Source organism: Pipistrellus hanaki, assembly GCF_964339955.1.
Source record: "Pipistrellus hanaki genome assembly, chromosome: 3".
NCBI lineage: Eukaryota > Metazoa > Chordata > Mammalia > Chiroptera > Vespertilionidae > Pipistrellus > Pipistrellus hanaki.
Genome location: NC_140505.1, coordinates 39485261 through 39502947, shown reverse-complemented (window position 1 = coordinate 39502947; position 17687 = coordinate 39485261). Strand labels below are relative to the sequence as shown.

The following is a 17687-nucleotide window of genomic DNA, read 5'->3' as shown; positions in this document are numbered from 1 at the left end:
ATCTTATAAATGTTATAAAAATATTTGCAGGCAGAACATTTTAGTGTTAGACATTTATGGTAGGACATAGAACCTTCATGTAAATATATACTAAATTTACTAACCAAAGTACTAAGTTTTTTCTGAAGGTGCACAATTAAACCTCATTTAATGAGTGAGCTGACACAGTACAGTTAGAAAAAGAAATGTAATATTCTAAGTGGAGCATTAGTATTAAACCTGTTTTTCATCTTGGTTTTAAAGGTACAGTATTTTTATCCTCTGTACCACATTTAATAGTAATTTTTTCCTTTGTTACTAACATAACACAAGTTCATATTAGGTGTGTGACCCCAAAAAGGCCACTCTGAATCAGAGTACTGAGTGTAGTAAATTGATAATCCCTGGACACACTGCAAGACGGGAACCCAAAGGCCTACTAGACCTTTGGACACACTAGGGGAAGACAAGCCTCTCATTATCCTAAAAAGAAACCCTACCCACTAACCTCCAGACACTTAAAACCCGGGACCAAGACAAAAAGCGTACAAATGGTTACAAACTCGGCAGATAAAGCGCAACACTTTACACTCATCGTTTCTAGTCCCAAATCAGGAAACCACCCTCTCTTATTAAAATACATCCTCAGGGGTGGCTACTGCCACTGCTTCTTCCAGTCCTGAGAGCTACGTTTTCATTTCTAATCTAAGGCCCTTTATTGAGGGCAGCTCATCTCCCCATTACGAGAAAATCACCTGGAGTTGCTTTATTTCTTGGTGTCCTTCTTTTTTTTTTTTTTTTTTTAAACCCTGTAGCCTCTGAATGAACCGATCGTCATCCATATTCAGAAGAAAAGGACATTGTTCGCCAACAAAGGAAAAAGAATTTAAGTCCTGTAAAGTCCTCTTTCGATACAAAAAGGTCAGGAGCCGCGGGGAGCAGTTCCAGGGCCTTTAATGAAGACTTCAGTGTCAGAAACAAAGGACCCCACTGCATTAGGCTTGGATCCAGTTGTATTTCTTTCCGAGTAACAGCATACCCACCTCTGTTCTCTTTGAGTTTTGTTCTCAATAAGAAAAGAAGGGAAAGAAAACCAGGTCTTAAGGAAGAAGTCTTAAAGAGATAGATCTGTTGAACCCTTTCAACCTGATGAAGATAACCCCTGGAATGGAAATAACAAAAGAGCAAAGTGATACTGTTTAGAAATTACCCACCTTTTGCTTTGATTATAAAGGTCTCATAAAAATAACAAATGGATCTGCTAAATCGTATGAGGATCATGGCTGTTGATCTGTGCCAACCCTTGGGGTGCTATCATGAATATTGCATTTGCATGGAATCCCTCTTCAAGTGAAAACATTTTCTTTATGCCCATAGGATAGGGGCTGTAGGTGTGGAGACTTCATCCAAAGAAGTTTTGAAATCCATTTTTACAGATCTCTCAGATAAGCAAGCAACTCCCTGAATATAACCTCACCATGGTGCTCTCTTTGGGGAACATTTTTTAACTATTTCAGGTCACGAGTACAAAGGATGCCTACATTTCAGCTACCTGTTCAGTTTTAAAAAATTATTTAGGCCCTAGCTGGACAGAGCATTGGCCTAAGAACTGAAGGGTCCCAGGTTTGATTCCGGTCAAAGCCATGTACCTTGGTTGCAGGCTCCTGCCGAGCCGGGCTCTGGGGAGGCAATCAATCCATGTGTTTCTCTCACATTGATATTTCTCTCTGTCTTTCCATCTCTCTTTCACTCTCTTAAAAAAAAAAAAAAAAAAAAAAAAAAAAAAATCAATGGAAAAATAGCCTTGGGAGAGGTTTAAACAACAAAAAAATTTTTTTTTAAGGAAGTGCTTTTATTTGTTTGCCATTCCTGAAATTCTGAACACAAATTAGAGGTGTGCATTTTTAAGAATATAGTTGTGTGCTTTTTAAAGTTCCCTCCAGGACTAGCCAGACTGTGTGCCACCATTTCCTTGCCTCTGTTCCCATGTAGGTCTTTGCTATCACCTCTCTCCCAATTCTGGCCTCCTCAAGGTGCAGTAAACAGTGACAGGGATGGCCCAGCCCAGCCAGCGTGACTCAGTGGTTGAGTGTCTACCTATGAACCAGGAGGTCACAGTTCAATTCCTGGTCAGGGCACATGCCGGGGTTGTGGGCTTAATTCCCAGTGTGGGGCTGCGGGGCATGCAGAGGGCAGCCGATCAATGATTCTCTCTCATCACTGATGTTTCTATCTCCCTCTCCCTTCCACTCTGAAATAAAAAATAAATAAAAAAATAATATATATATATATATATATATATATATATATATATATATATATTTTTTTTTTTTTAATTTATTTTTTTTAAATAGCGACAGGGGTGACCCTGAAAGAGAGAGACCACCACAGGAGCTCATGGTGCACAGCGAGCGGGAAGCAGGGAAGAGGTTATGGGCCTTGCTCACCAAATCTGTAAACAAGGAAGTAGCACTGGGTTCCCCCTTTGCAGAGTCTGAGGGTGTTGAGGCAGAAGCAACACTGCTTCCTATTCATTTGGGGTGAAAAGCAATGTAAGTTTCCCACAGTATAGACATGTAACCAGGCCAACAGACTTCTCCTCTGCAGCCAGTTAGAAGCTGCAAAGAACTCTCGCAAGGTAAGATTTTGAGTATCTTCTCCTGACACTAACCCATGACAAATTAGTGACTAAATCCATTTCTTTTTTCTTTTCTTTTTTTAATATTTTATTGATTTTTTTACAGAGAGGAAGAGAGAGGGATAGAGAGTTAGAAACATCGATGAGAGAGAATCCTCGATCAGCTGCCAAGGTACATGCCCTTGACTGGAATCGAACTTGGGACCTTTCAGTCCGCAGGCTGACGCTCTATCCACTGAGCCAAACCAGTTTCGGCTAAACCCATTTCTAAACTGATTTTCCCTTAGTGGTGAGTGTGACTTGAGTTTTTTGGCAAAAGGAAACAGTTCAGTTTTTCAAAACCAACAAACTGGACAATGAGGGATGCACCAATAGGAGAAATAGCTTTCAATTTTGCTCTATATTTATTCATTTGGATAAATATTGGATAGATTTCTCATTACATCCCCAACCCTCACTTTTTCCCTCCACTCTTTACATTTATTTAAACAATTTGGTTCATGTTATAATGAATATGAAGAAAAACCACCGAGGACCACAAACACATGAGTAAAAATTAAAGAGCAAAATCCATCCAGAGTGTTTTACTATTTTTACTTAAGTAGCAACATACCAGAAAGGCTAGTAACCCAGTCCATAATAATCACAGTTACTATTTACTGAGCATTTCTATGAAGCCCAAACATTTTCTCATCCAGTGAAGTCTCCACACAATTCTGCAAGGCAGGAATTACTAGACCCAGTGGAAGGACAAGGAAACTGAAGCTTGAGGGCCGTGCAGCTTCGTCAAGGTCACACACTCCTGTGAGGCAGAGCAAGTCAGACACTAGGTCTCCACTTTCGAAGCTTCTACCCCTGGCTGCCTCGTGAATGTTTCTGTGTGACCCCTAGACAGTCTCTACTAACTCTCTTTCTTGAATCAACAAACACCGAGCCTTGGAGACAAAGGCATATAAAGTGAAAAACAAAATAAAGGTTCTGTGTTTACAATGGTTGCTGATCATTATCTTCATAGATACAAAGCTCAGCTCTGTTTTGTCAGCACTCTCTCTGGAGTATGTATATGGAGCATGCTCATAAGTAGGGTGGCAACTGATGGAGCGGAACCAAAACCTGGTGATGTCAAAGTTTATTTAGTCATTGCTCAGATGTGCTTCCAAAACATTACTGGGATGGCCAAGAATCATCTAACGTTATTTCTTTATTTACACATTTCTTTTATGTACACAGGCATACAACCATTTCTTATTAAGAAGCATTAAAAGTAACACAGGACACGTTTCTAGATCCTTTCATCCAAGGATATGAAAGTACTTTACAGACACGCCCATTGTTTCTGCTAAGTAAATCTCTTTGGCCCATTTCAGAGAAGGGTACACAAAAATATAAAACTTGGGGATTTAAATTCATATTTTTTACTGTAATTATTAAATCATGAATCTAATAGCCCAGAAAGAATCTTTCAATACCAGGATTTTATGTGCTGAAAATTCCTTACCATTTTTTCTGAAAGGGATATCTTTAAACCATTTTTTTTTAAATTCTGTAAAATACACATAAAATTTACTACCTTATCCACTTTTATTTATTATTTTTTAAAATATATTTTTATTGAGTTCAGAGAGGAAAGGAGATGGGTGAGAGAGAATCATTGATTGGCTGCCACTTGCATGCCCCCTACTGGGGATCGAGCCCACAACACGGGTATGTGCTCTCGACCAGAATCAAACCCGGGACTCTTCAGTCCACAGGCCAATGCTCTATCCACCGAGTCAAACCAAGTAGGGATACTTCAACCACTTGTAAGTGTACAGTTCAGAGGGATTCAATACATTCAACACTGTTGAACATCCATCACCAAAACTGAACCTGTACTTATTAAACAACACCCTATTCTCTACTGCTTGAAGACCACAATTCTATGGCTGTCTCTATGAATATGACTACTTTATGCACATCATATAAATGGAATCATATAGTATTATCCTTATTCCACATATAATGTCCTCAAGGCTCATCCATATTGCAGTATATATCCAAACTGCCTTCATTTTAAGGCTGAATTATATTCCACTGCATGGATATTCCACATTTTGTTTATTCATTCATCCCCAACACATGGAGTATATCTACATTTTTGCTATTATGAATAATGTGTGGGTATACAGATATCTCTTCAAGTCCCTTCAAAAGTCTTTGGGGTTTATTCCCAGAAGTAGAATTACTGGGTCATATCATAAGTCTATTTTTAATTTTTGGAGAATATTCCATCCTGATTTCCACAGTGGCTGTACCATTTATATCCCCACCAGCACAAGGATACAATTTCTCTACATAATTTCCAATACTTGTCATTTTCTGTTTGTTTTGTTCCTTTAGGTATTAGTCAACCGAAGCGGTGTGAATTAGCATCTGAATGGGGTTCTGAAGGGGATATATAGATTTTAAAATTACTTAGAGAAAGTCCAATTATTTTACAGGTCAGTGGTAGGTAGCAATAGCTGAACTCGGTCTTAAGACACAAGTCCACATTCTCCTTCCCTTGGGGTACCATGTCCTATATACTTCCTAATGATCAGGCACTTAAGAGCTTTTTCTACCCACATGCAGGAAGCCGACTGGCCTGGCTCTTTCTGTCTTGTCTCTTCTCTGTGTTTCTCATCTCAACAGGTGGTATGTTTTTCCCCAGCTTCCCTTGATGGCCAGAAGATTACAGTATAAAACTAAACAAAAAACCTTAAATTTAAAAATAATCAGCAAGTATAAAGCTGAATATGTATTAAGTGTCAAAGCAGAGGGTAGGATGGAGGACCTGAGGCCTCGGCCAATGGGTACAGGGTTTATGTTGCCCTTAGCTATATACTAGAGGAAAGCAATTGCTCAATACATGCTCCCTGAATTTATGTTGAGTAGATGAACCACAGGCATGACAGGAGCTCCTATTGTGCATATAACCCACCTCTAGAACCCTGCCTGAAGGCCATGCCTGTATTATGAAGCAGAGTAAAAGGAAAAGGAAACAATTAGAACTCTGGACAAGGGTCAATTTAACCCTCCATCATCACAGCAGGTGAACCACTCCACAGGCACTTACCTATTTAGTCCTCACAGCAGCTCTGGGACTTGGTAGTGCTAGCTAACATGTACTGGAGAGAAGTCTGAGGTGCAGAGAGATGGAATTCCTTGTCTGATGCTCTTGCTCACTACACTGCACTGCCTCCCTGGCCTGTACCATTTACTAATGGCTAGAGTTCAAAGAGTCTCCCCTGAGTTCCTATGCACTCCAAAATTCTCAAAGTCATTCAGTTTCATAGAAAAGTCTCCATGGAGATAACCACCAATGAAAGGGTAGCTTTATTTCCTGCTGCAAAATGTCCTCATTAAGTAACTTAAAATCAATGTTTTCCTACAGAAATCTATCAAGTGCTAAACAAACATTTATCATTTTATTCTCAAAATTATGTAGAGATATATAGCCTAAGTGACCTTTGCAACCAGATGACCAGAATAATGGGTTAACCAGTTGCCATGAAGGACCACTGACCACCAGGGAGCAAATGTTCAACAAAGGAGCTGCCCCCTGGTGGTCAGTCACTCCTATAGCCAACCTCTTACAGCCAGCCAACCAACTGCAGTCCCTCCCCCCAACCAGCATGCCCCCAAGCCCTGGCCAGCAGCTAACAGGCCACAGCCTGCCCAGGTCTCCCCCCCACCCCCCTCCCCTGATCAGGACTGGGTGAGACAGCCCCAATAGGCTCCGATCATTGGCCAGGCCTAGGGACCCCACCCGTGCACAAATTTCATGCACCAGGCCTCTAGTCAGTAGATAAAATTGTGAACTTGGAGAAGTTTGAGCCCAGAAACCTACCTGGGTAAATTATTAAATTTCTCTCTCTCTCCTCTCTCTCTTTCTCTCTCTCTTACACACACACACCAAAACAAATGCACAAACAAATTAAACTTGTCAATTGATTAAAATGTCAGTTAAAAATGCCTGCTGTTATAATATGCTCTACTGGGAGGAATGGATCACCTCTTTAACTCATTTTTAAACAGTAATAAAATTAAAAGCAATTAAACTTAGGTGCCCTTATAAAAAGATCATGTGAGAATTCTCTGACTTGCATACCTGAGGTATGATTGACATTTTCTTCCTTAAGTCATGAAGTCCAATTTCAGTTGTCAAGATCTTATCAATCCAAATTTTACCTTCAGGTTCTGACAATCTAAAAAGGGCCGAGATGAGGGAACTTTTCCCAGCTCCTGTTCTTCCCACAATGCCAACCTGCAAAGAAATCCAGGCAAGATTTTTAAAAACACACAATATGCAACAAACTGAGGAGAAATCCTGGTTGTTGAAGACAAATCAAGTTCTACACTGAATCTAGTCTGAATTTCTCAAGTTGGACACTGTCAGCATTTTGGGTCAGATGACTCTTTGTTGTGTGACAGTAGCTATCCTTTGCTTTATACGATGTTTACCAGAATCCTGGGGTTCTATCTATCTAGACGCCAGTAGTACCCCCAAATTGTGCCAACCAAAAATGTCAGACACTGACAAATGTCCTTTGGGGTGGCAAACTGCCCCTGGTGATTTTTTTCTCTGTCCAAAGAAAAGTTAAAAATAAGAGACTCAGTCTCCTGATGATGAAAGGCCAGTCGACTTCTATGTGGTCAATAAGAAGTCAGGTTTAAATTCGCTTTATCCCTGTGTCTGGATATTTTGAAACTTGAGAATTTCTTGGATGCTTTTTTATTGTGGTGCCAACAAGTCAAGTCAGAAGTGTTATACATAAACAAGCATTCCTCCTTCCCAGGTCCTACCTTTAAAGAGGAAGTATTGTTTGGTAAAGAAGCTAAATCACTTCTGGATATTAAATACCTGATTATGTTTGTTCTTGAAAGGAAAGATCTAAACACTTTAAAATGTAGGTTTCAGTGTCTTAAAAGACAGTAAGTAGCAAGTAGTCAAAATACACACAATGAAATCAACAACAACAACAACATAAGAAGCATTTACTATTTACATGAGACCTTTCATCTGAGCAGTTCAAAAGGCATTTTACAAACCAATTAATAGTTATAAATTGCCCCTTGGGAAAGAAACATGTCAAGTATCAGTCTAGTTATTAAAACCAGAGAGAAATTAAGTGCACTGACAATAAGATCAAAGAATCAGTATAATGCTGGTCAGGAGTGAAACAGTATTGTAAAAACTGGCTTTTAGCTGTGTGCTTGTAAATCTGTATGCAGAAACTGCTGTGTGTGTGTGTGTGTGTGTGTGTGTGTGTGTGTGTTATTGTTTTGTTTGTTTGTTTTTTGGGGGAGGGAGATGGTTTTTTATGTGTGTTTTTAAACCAAGGAGCTTGCCCAAATGAAAATTCCTTGGTGGGAGCTGCCCAGGATTCTGGGATCGATGAGGGGCATAAGATATGCTTTCCATCACTAAATTATTTCACTAGACTTTAAAAAACTCACAGCTTTAAACACAGAAGAACTAAACCTTTCTGAGCACTGATTATATGGTGGGAACCGTATATATTTTCTCATTTGAATACCTCCAAAGATTCAAAGCCTAATTGTAAAATCAATAATGGCATTTGAAAAAAGAATTTATTGCCCGGCTGAGGCTCAGGATCATAGGATTGGGAGTTCCAAATCACAGTGAGGATGATAAGAAAATGGCCATTCAGAGAAAACCCACCTATGTTTCTCTCTCCTGGCCGGTCATCAAAGCTAAGCTGGAGCCGAAACCGATTTGGCTCAGTGGATAGAGCGTTGGCCTGTGGACTGAAGGATCCCAGGTTCAATTCCGGTCAAGGGCATGTACCTTGGTTGCGGGCATATCCCCAGTAGGGGGTGTGCAAGAGGCAGCTGATCGATGACTCTCTCTCATCAATGTTTCTAACTCTCTATCTCTCTTCCTTCCTCTCTGTAAAAAATCAATTATATATATATATATATATATATATATATATATATATATATATATATATATATATCTTTAAAAAAAAAAAGCTAAGCTGGAGTCTTTCACACGCCACCAGTGGGTTTTACCAATTGCCCATGGAGACTGTCCCCAATCAGTACATTCACTTTCACAATACCAAAGAGGCAGTCTTCTTTTAACTGCTTTGCATCTGCTAAGGTTGGTCTGAGGACTGGCACCTGAGTGGTAGACTTTTGCCCCTGAATCTCTCTTCATACATCCAATTCAACATGATTAATACCCAATGCCCCACTCACAACAGCTGGTCCCCTCCTGACGTCTCCTCTTCACTCCCTAACTTCTTTTCCAGGCTCACGGGCTCAGAACATTCACCTTATTTGTAGTTCTTTCAACACTGGCATGGCCTTGAAGACTCTACTTCTGCAATGTGTCATGACCCCAATCCCCTCATTATAATGCCCAGACCTCACCTGTGTGCAAGGCTGCATTACCACATAAAAAAAAAATAAATAAAACCAATCCTTTTCTAAATCATAATCACTGAGAGTAAATTTGAAGGTAAATATATACTAGCAGTAATTCCAGCACTCAGATAAAATCATTCTTAAGATGTTTAAGTATTTTCTTTCAAAGTGTGTGTCTGTGTGTTTTCTTAAGATATTAGCTCATATATTTAAAGAAAATGGGGTTAATATGAATATACCATTATAACCTGCTTTTGTTTAATATTTAATAAGTTATTTTAATGGCTACATGATATTATAGTATGTGATCGTTTATTATCAAATCCCCTCTTTGTAGATATTTTGCTATTATAAATAACTGTCAAATACTCTTGAAGTTAAATCTTTGCAAACAACCTTAATTATTTCTTTCAGAAAAATTCTTAGATGTGGAATTGCTGCCAGACAGGTATGAACATTTTCAAAGAAGGTTGTTAAGTACCTGCGAAACTACCTTCCATAAATAGATCAATTTCTACTTTTACCGGATTCACTGCACATCCACAAAACTGGGTGTTATAACTTTGTTTTAAGCGATTATCAGTTTCATTCCAAAAAGTGGAATCATGGTCCCCATTAACACCTTGCTGGGAGTACACAATAGACAGTGGCTTCCTGCCTCTTGCATCTTCCCACGACAGTCCATGTGCACTCACTTCTCAGGCTAAACCTCCCAAGGACCCCTCTACGCTTGTCTGTGTACCTGGAAGTCTTCTTTACAAAACTGTCTAACAAACCTCTCTATCCTTATCTCCAAAAGTCAGCATCCTTACGATTACTAGGTAGTTGTGGGGATTAAAGGTGAAAATGAGCCGGGACCAGTTTGGCTCAATGGATAGAGCGTCGGCTTGGGGGCTGAAGGGCCCCGGGTTCGATTCTGGTCAAGGGCATGTACCTTGGTTGCAGGCATATCCCCAGTAAGGGGTGTGCAAGAGGCAGCTGATCGATGACTCTCTCTCATTGATGTTTCTAACTCTCTATCTCTCTCCTTTCCTTTCTGTACAAAAATCAATAAAATATATTAAAAAAAAAAAAAAAAAAAAAGGTGAAAATGAGTGTTGCACGCCTGGGGGTTCATTTCCCTGAAGGCTCTGCAGGAGCCTAGTTCTTCATTCAATGAATCAAGGCATCACATCTTTGCTTATGCTAGAATGACTTTCACATGCATTTCCACCTACTGAAATCCTAGCCACATCACAAATTCTGTTTCAAATGCCCCATTTCTTCGAAACATTCTACCTGTTCCCCCTAACAGATGTTACATCATCTTCTACACGTCCATAAAAACTGTGACCCCCTTCCATCTCCTGTGGCAGACATTTTTATAATTCCTTGTTTCTTCTCTGGACTGCATGTGTTGACAGGGGCTCTGCATTAGTTCACCTTTGAATGATCTGTATTGCCTGCGGGGTCCTGCACAAAAGGGGCATTTTGTAGAGAGTTTGGGGAGTCTACCTCAGGTTGGAGAAATTTATGGAACATCTACTCCCATATTGTTTAGATAGACAATAAGCTGGACAAAGAAGACAGACATGGCTCCTATATGGATCCTATAACCATAAATGGGATTGCAAATGGCCAACCCCCTCATTTTCACAGGCCAGACAACCATTTGTACACCCTGTGATAACAACAGCCCTCTTTGTCCAAGAGATTACGCTGTGCTGGTCTCTGTGCTAGGAGAAGCTTTACATGTCTCATCTTGTGGAGAACAGAAAACAAACCTGTGGGGTGGTGAGTGACAGAACTTTCTAGAGCAGGGGTGGGGAACCGGCCGTGGGCTGTGTGAGGCCAGAGAAGTCATTTGATCTGGCCCTGCCAAGGCACTGGGGTGAGTTAATTAAATGTTTGACCCAATATAGCAGGCTAATTTCTAAGGCGATAATTTCGTATGGCCCAGGAGTGAAGTTATAAATATCCCAAGGGCCCTTGGCAGAAAAAGGTTCCCCACCCCTGATCTAGAGCATCCTGCTGAATCATAGCGGATGGGGTAATTGATGAGCTTAATTTCAAACTGTCAAAGGACATTTCATGGGCTATCAGTCATCAAAAACTGCCTTGGGAGTAGAACTTCAGGAGAGGGGGCCCTTTTCAAATGGGATTCTGAGCCAAGAGCTCTGTTGGGCTTGAGAGTCCGCCTCAAGTGATGGGGGTGTGATGCCCTGCTGTCTGAGTAGGAAGGAAACCGGAAGTGGCCTGGGGACTGGGACACTCTGGAGTGAGGGGAGAGGTTCCTGAGAAAGTACTACGTTAAAAAGGAGGAAATTCAGGGAACTAACATTTTTGTGCATTATAGCAAGATCAAGCACACAACTGTAAAATGTATTACCCAAGCAATAGCTCTGAGCAAGAAAAAAAAAAAAAAAAACCCAAAATTAATCTACCTCTTGGGCTGGGAAATGCTTTACAATGGCCCAGTACTCACTAAAATGATCAAATCAACCTCAAAATCGCCTAAATGAAACATGCAGCCAGTGTTTAGAACCTAACGAGGTTGCCCAGGGTGCTATTTGCCTCATTTTGGTTCTTTCTTTTACTTGTTGTTTCTTCTGTGAATTAGATTGCTGCTTAGTACCTATCAGACTTTCTCATTTACTACAGGAATTAGATTGCCGCTTAGTACCTATTATACTTTCTCGTTTTCCAGGAATCTGGACAGCAGAGGAAATACGTGCAGGAGAATAAAGCAGCATTTCACACATCCCCACGTCTCCTGAACAGCCTCTCTCCATCAAATGCCAGACTGAGGGGTGTCCCAGAGTAACAGACCTGGCATAGGCATGGAGATGGGACCCGGGACCTTCACAGGCACAGTGAAATCATTTCATCACTACGCTGGGCAGGTACGATCTCTAAACACACGAGTGGAGCACGGCGTGACACTGTGGTGGGCAGAGACACAGAGCAAAAGCCAAGCTACTGGAGTTACCGTACTTCCATTTCCGAACTCGATTTTCCCACAAACATTTTATTTTATTTATTTATTAAATATATATTCTATTGATTTTTTTACAGAGAGGAAGGGAGAGGGATCAACCAGCTGCATCCCACTGGGGATGTGCCCACAACCAACATACATGCCCCTGACTGGAATCGAACCTGGGACCCTCCAGTCCACAGGCTGACACTCTATCTCCACTGAGCCAAACCGGTTTCGGCTCCCACAAACATTTTAGAATCTAAGATAATCCTACAACTCTGGGAAGGGAGGTGTGCATTTTAGATTCAAGAACGAACATCTGTTATGTTTCTAAGCGGTACGACCGAGTTTCTTAGATAATTCATACTCCGAGATTTCCTGGGAAATTTAATTCATGTTGCAAATGAACAGAATTATGTGTGGCACGTGCAATCCGACGGTCAGTGTCTGCCGGTGAGTGAGCCTCCCTGACAGTGCTCTGAGGGATGGGACTCCATCGAGAGCGGTAGTTAATGTTTCCCCCTACGCAGCAGTCCTCACCTCCCTCCCGACCTGCAATAGAACTGGAAATAATGAGCCAGCGTGGGCCACGTGACTCAGCAGAGCTGCTCCCGGGTATCATTTGGGCATTAAGTTGAACAGTTATTCTTTCATGTCACAAGGGTATCATTCATTAAATTATGGCTATCGTCCACTAAATGGGTCTGTGGTGGAGAAGAGCTTAACAGAGCAGTGCTTAAGGCACTTAATGCATCTAGGTAATGGGTTGTTTACAGGAGCTGTCCTGGGTGTCTGTTTTTCTTACCGGGCGCTTCACACCTGTGCATTACGCACTCTCGCAGCCGGCAGTGCCTCCCCACCCACCGTGCGCCTGCAGAGTGCCATGTTCTGGGGAACAAAGATGAAAATGAGATGCTCCCTGACCTTAAGAAGCCTCAGTGTACTGACTGTGAGGGCAGACCTCAAATTACAAAGCACGGCATAAGTACCACCTTTATTTTTTAATTGTGGTAAAATACACATAACAAAGTTTACCAACTTAAATTGCATTTTAAGTATACAGACAGTTCAGTAGTGTTAAGTACATTCTCATTGTTGTGCAACCAATCTACAAAACTCTCTTGCCTTGCAATGCAATGCTATCTATACCCATGAAGCACTAACTTCCACTCACCTCACCTGCCGGCTTCTGGCCGGGCTCCTGGCAATCGCCATCCTATTTCCTCCGTCTCTGAACCTAACAACGCGCCTAACCTCATCCAGGTGGGATCATGTAGCATCGGTCGTTTTGTGTCTGGCTTCTTTCATTTAAAACAGTGTTTCCCAAACTTCTCTCACGATGAGAATCACCTGGTGGAGTTGTTAAACTGCAGATTCCTGAATCCCAACTAAGAGGTGCTAAACTAGAATGTTTGGGAACATATAGGTAAAATTTTAAAACAACGTCCTCAAGGGTCATCCATGTGTCAAAAGGTCCTTCATTTCTAAGGCTGAATAATACCCCATTGTTTGGATCTACCACGTTTTGACTATCCATTAGTCCCTTGGCTTATTTCCAACTTTTGGCTACTGTGAAGAGTCCTTCTATGAACATGGGGGTATACTAGCATTAGAATTGACTCTGAAAACAAGGAGGCTCTCAAAATCCAGGTGATGAAAAAAAAAAGGGTTCCTGTGGAAAGGGAGCCAGGAGGCCTGATGCTCTGGCAGAACCTTCACACTAGCCAAGTGTGGGGGTGGGAATGGAGGGGTTCATGTTGGGAATTGGGGCTCGAGGGGTAGGTGAGAGTAGAGCTTTCTACAGCCTCGTCTGTTCTGGTTTAACCACTTCTTTAAGAGCCTGCCCTGGTCCAGCTGAGGGCCCAGCTCCCATTGTCGGGGCACTTAGACCCTGGTAGGTCCCCCCGGTAGGTCCTCCTTTGGGTCCCCCACGTGTGGCTTCCCCTGCCCCCTGAGCCTCCTTCCATCAAATGTGAGTGAGTCTCTGGGCCCTTTACTGACCCCAGCTGAGTCCTGACTGGGTCATGGATTCCAGAATCTTCTCTGGTGGCTGAGTGCTGGCCATACCACCCCGATGGAGTGGACCCAGGGCTATGGGTCTAGCAGTGCATCACCCAGGCCAGGAGCTATTGGGGACCCACAGGGATCAGACCAGTGTCCCAGAAAGCAGCAGCCTGCTGGTGGGAGGGCAGGGGAATGACAGCAAAGGATGGGTTAGAGGAGGGCAAGTCTACAAAATGGGCCAAGGGACAGAGGGCAGCAACTAAAGGCCACCCAGAGGAGGAAGAGAAGGACTGTGAAATACAAATTAGTAAGAATTGATCGGAACTAGAGACTAGAGAGATACTAACAAGTAGCCAGGGTTGACTTCCAAGACTTAGGTGTGAATAATGAGATGTTAGATCCATATCCTGGGGCAGGGTAAGTTCCAGCCTCGGCCCGGGGCTCACCAACCACCATGAGGCAGCTCACACCACGAGAGAAATATTGGTATTCACATTCATAGTCTGTTTCCAAGATTAACCTATAGTCACCGATGTAATCTGCTTAAGAACAAGGAGGCCCCTAACTCATTCACGAAGAAGCCAACAGGTGGATGCAGCCACTAAACCCTAAGTTGAAATTTTAAAGAGGTAAGGTGGTTTAAACAAACCTTTTCTCTTGACTTAATGAGCGCTGTTAGGTGTTTGAGAACCAGAGGCCCGTCCAGGCTGTAGGTGAAGTTCACGTTGTCAAAGACAATCACGCCTTCATGGGGCCAGGCCGGCGGGGGGCGTTTTTCATATTCCCAAGGCGCTTCTTTCTCAAGGTTTGTATATTCCATCACCCTTTCTACTGAAATCATCTGCAAGACAGAGGACATCGTGGGTTTAAGGATGGTAAGAGATTGCAAATGAACCGCTCTGTACTTTTATTTTATTTTGAACCATTCTGTTTTTATCTTAGTTGATTAAAGATATCTCATGTCGTAACACCCCCCAAAGAAGAGAAGTTAGGAACTGGATGAAGACTTTGATGATTTACAAACTTGTTCATCATCTTTGAACACTTTTACTTACTATGACACTTTTTAGTAGCAATGCATACTAAAAGCCCTAAGCTGGACAAAATGCTTAAGGGTGAACTTAGTTCTGTCCTCAACATTATATTGAAACTAAGAAAATGAGAGAAAAGAATGCTAAGATCTCATTTATCTACTTTTCATACCTGAATAAAAAATAAAAGTAAAAACAAAACAGACAAGAGGATTTTATTAAAGAAAAGACTACTTATAGCCACCAATCAGTAATGTAACCTATGGAAGGGCCATCTGTTATACATGAATTAAGCTGGACGGTCACCAAACCTCATTTTAATAGTCACTTTGTACTTCCTTAGAAGAGTAAAATGTCTATATTTCATTTTTATCATTTTCCTCCTTTTAGGAGAAGGTGCAAATATTCCTAAGAGGAGATCATTTACATATTGACAAATGCCCTCCTAAACAAGTGTGCTGGTAATGCAACACCTGTGACCAGACACAGAGAGGAGCTTAATTCTACCGGAAAGAGGGACCCCAGCAATTAAATGCAGGTGTTCAGTGGCAAATTGCTAAATGCTAAAATGGGGGTGATGGGAGGAGATGCCTATCAATTAAACAAAGAAAAAACTAAAAATAATAATTTTTTAAAAACCCAGGAAAGAGGAACAACCCCATTAAGAAAAATAAATAAATGGGCCTCTGAGAAATTAGCTTATATCCACTCCAGGATTTCAGAACCTCCCTCCCACGGAGACCTGTATTACATTTGAAGACAGCTTGTGGTGAATATAAAACCCGCTGACATGGCATACATAAGACTGAGAAAAAGATGTATACATTCTATTTTACATTAACTTTAAACAGATGGGAGGAGGATCTGAAACACTCCGCTAGCTCCGATGTAAAAATAACAGTTCTAATATTTTACATAAGGAGCGCTTTTATGCTGTTTAATGGGAAGGAGACTGGAAGAGGCTAAGAACGTCACGATAAACATTACCATATTCTCGACTTCAGCGCTCTGTCTGACGCACCACTGGAACATCCCCATGAGGGTGAGGGCGTAGGACAGGGCCAGGCCAACCTGCCCAGCATCCAAAGCTAAACGATGGGGGGGGAAAAGGAGAGTCAAGACAGTCCATTCTAAACCCAGAGTCCAGCTCTTTCTGTCACTTTACCAAAAAGACCCCTTCAGAGTATTGAAACACATAGCATTCAATAGTAGTTATAGTTACACTTTCATGTGAATTCACAATGAATACTACATGAGTTTATTAACCCCACAGGACTGACTGACACACACCACCTGGCAGGTGATATATGTGAGGAAGTCATTATTTAGAGTTTCTTCATTGTGGTTTCCAGGACCATTATGTCATTTCACTTACTAGGTTCAATGCAACTGCGGTTGGAAACCCCTAAAAACAAAGCAATGCGTACTAAAAGCCAGTGCTTTTCAATCCAACATGCTCCTCTCCTTATTCCATTATTCAGTACTGAGATGTGGTGCTGTAACATGGAATAGTTAGGGATGGAGAACTCAAGCCATGCATGCTCACACCTGCTCCTCTGGTACCCACGGGGCAATGAGGATAAGATTCCTTCCTGCTGAGCATCTTTCTCCACCCAGTGCCCCAGGCACCTACAACCAAGAGAGCTGAGTGGTCCTCTAGCTAAAACCTAAAGCCCGAAGCTAGACAAAATGCTTAGTGGTGAACTATCCTCACAATTACCAGACGCTACCAGTCTGGTAATTGTGAAGGGGGTCATCTTGCTACATCTCCACAGGTCCCAACCCATCCAAACCCCAACGGTCCTCTTCGTGGGCCAAACATCAGAATCACACCCAACCTCACTGGCTGCAAATGCTCTAATACAGACCCACTAGGTATCAGACAAGGTGGCAAGAGTTTAATTTAATACTTGTAAATGCAGCTATACAGTGTAATCATACTACAAACAGCTACTCCCATCCGTACTTACTGTTTGCCAGAATCAGGGACCCGAAGGCAACCACGGTGACAAAGATGGCACAGATGGCATCCAGACGCACAGCGAACCATCGGGACGTTGTCAGAAACAAGAACCAAGCCTCTGAGGTTGTGAAGCACAGTGAGCACACGGAAAAGTAGAAAGACCACATTAGTCACTTTGAATGAGGGGGAACGCTGTACTCAGTCAAGCTACAGACGATTTTTACACAAAGGAAGCCAGCGGAGCTGCACACCCAGGGAACCTGAAGATTCCAGAAAGCTAAGTGCCACATGCTCAGGCATCAGTACAGTGGGTTTTTCCTGATTTTGTGGGGTGCATGCATTAAAAAAAAAAAATTCAACTCTTAGGTTATAGACAGAAATGTGATCCATCTGCAGAACATGGAAACATGGCCTCGTCGGTGCATGTCTTCTTTAGCGGGGCCTCAGCATGAAGTGGTCACCAGGGCTCCAACAGCAGAGAGGGCAGCTCCCAGTCTGTTTCTAGCACCTTCCATACTCACTACAGGGCCCTGTACACAGCGTTTATGCCTTAGGAGCCTGTATCTAAATGGCCATCTCACTAAAGGGATCTGCGTGTAGCGTTCAAAATATGAGACAGATTGGAAAGCTTCACAGATACAAGGAACAGTACGTATCAAAAGGGGGGCAAATCTGACAATTAGGAAGTGGATCTCCTCA

General features: G+C 42.0%; 1 protein-coding gene across 1 annotated transcript in view; it reads right to left on the bottom strand.

The window, feature by feature from the left end:
• The window catches only part of ABCC4 (ATP binding cassette subfamily C member 4 (PEL blood group)), a 223382-nt gene that overhangs the window by 22138 nt on the left and 183557 nt on the right, over positions 1-17687 (bottom strand). The window contains exons 23-26 of the mRNA XM_084876712.1: positions 16996-17106; positions 16013-16113; positions 14644-14835; positions 6747-6902 (exon numbers count right to left, since the gene is read on the bottom strand). Of these exons, the coding sequence (XP_084732838.1) occupies positions 6747-6902; positions 14644-14835; positions 16013-16113; positions 16996-17106 (560 nt within the window). The remainder of the gene's footprint in view (positions 1-6746; positions 6903-14643; positions 14836-16012; positions 16114-16995; positions 17107-17687) is intronic.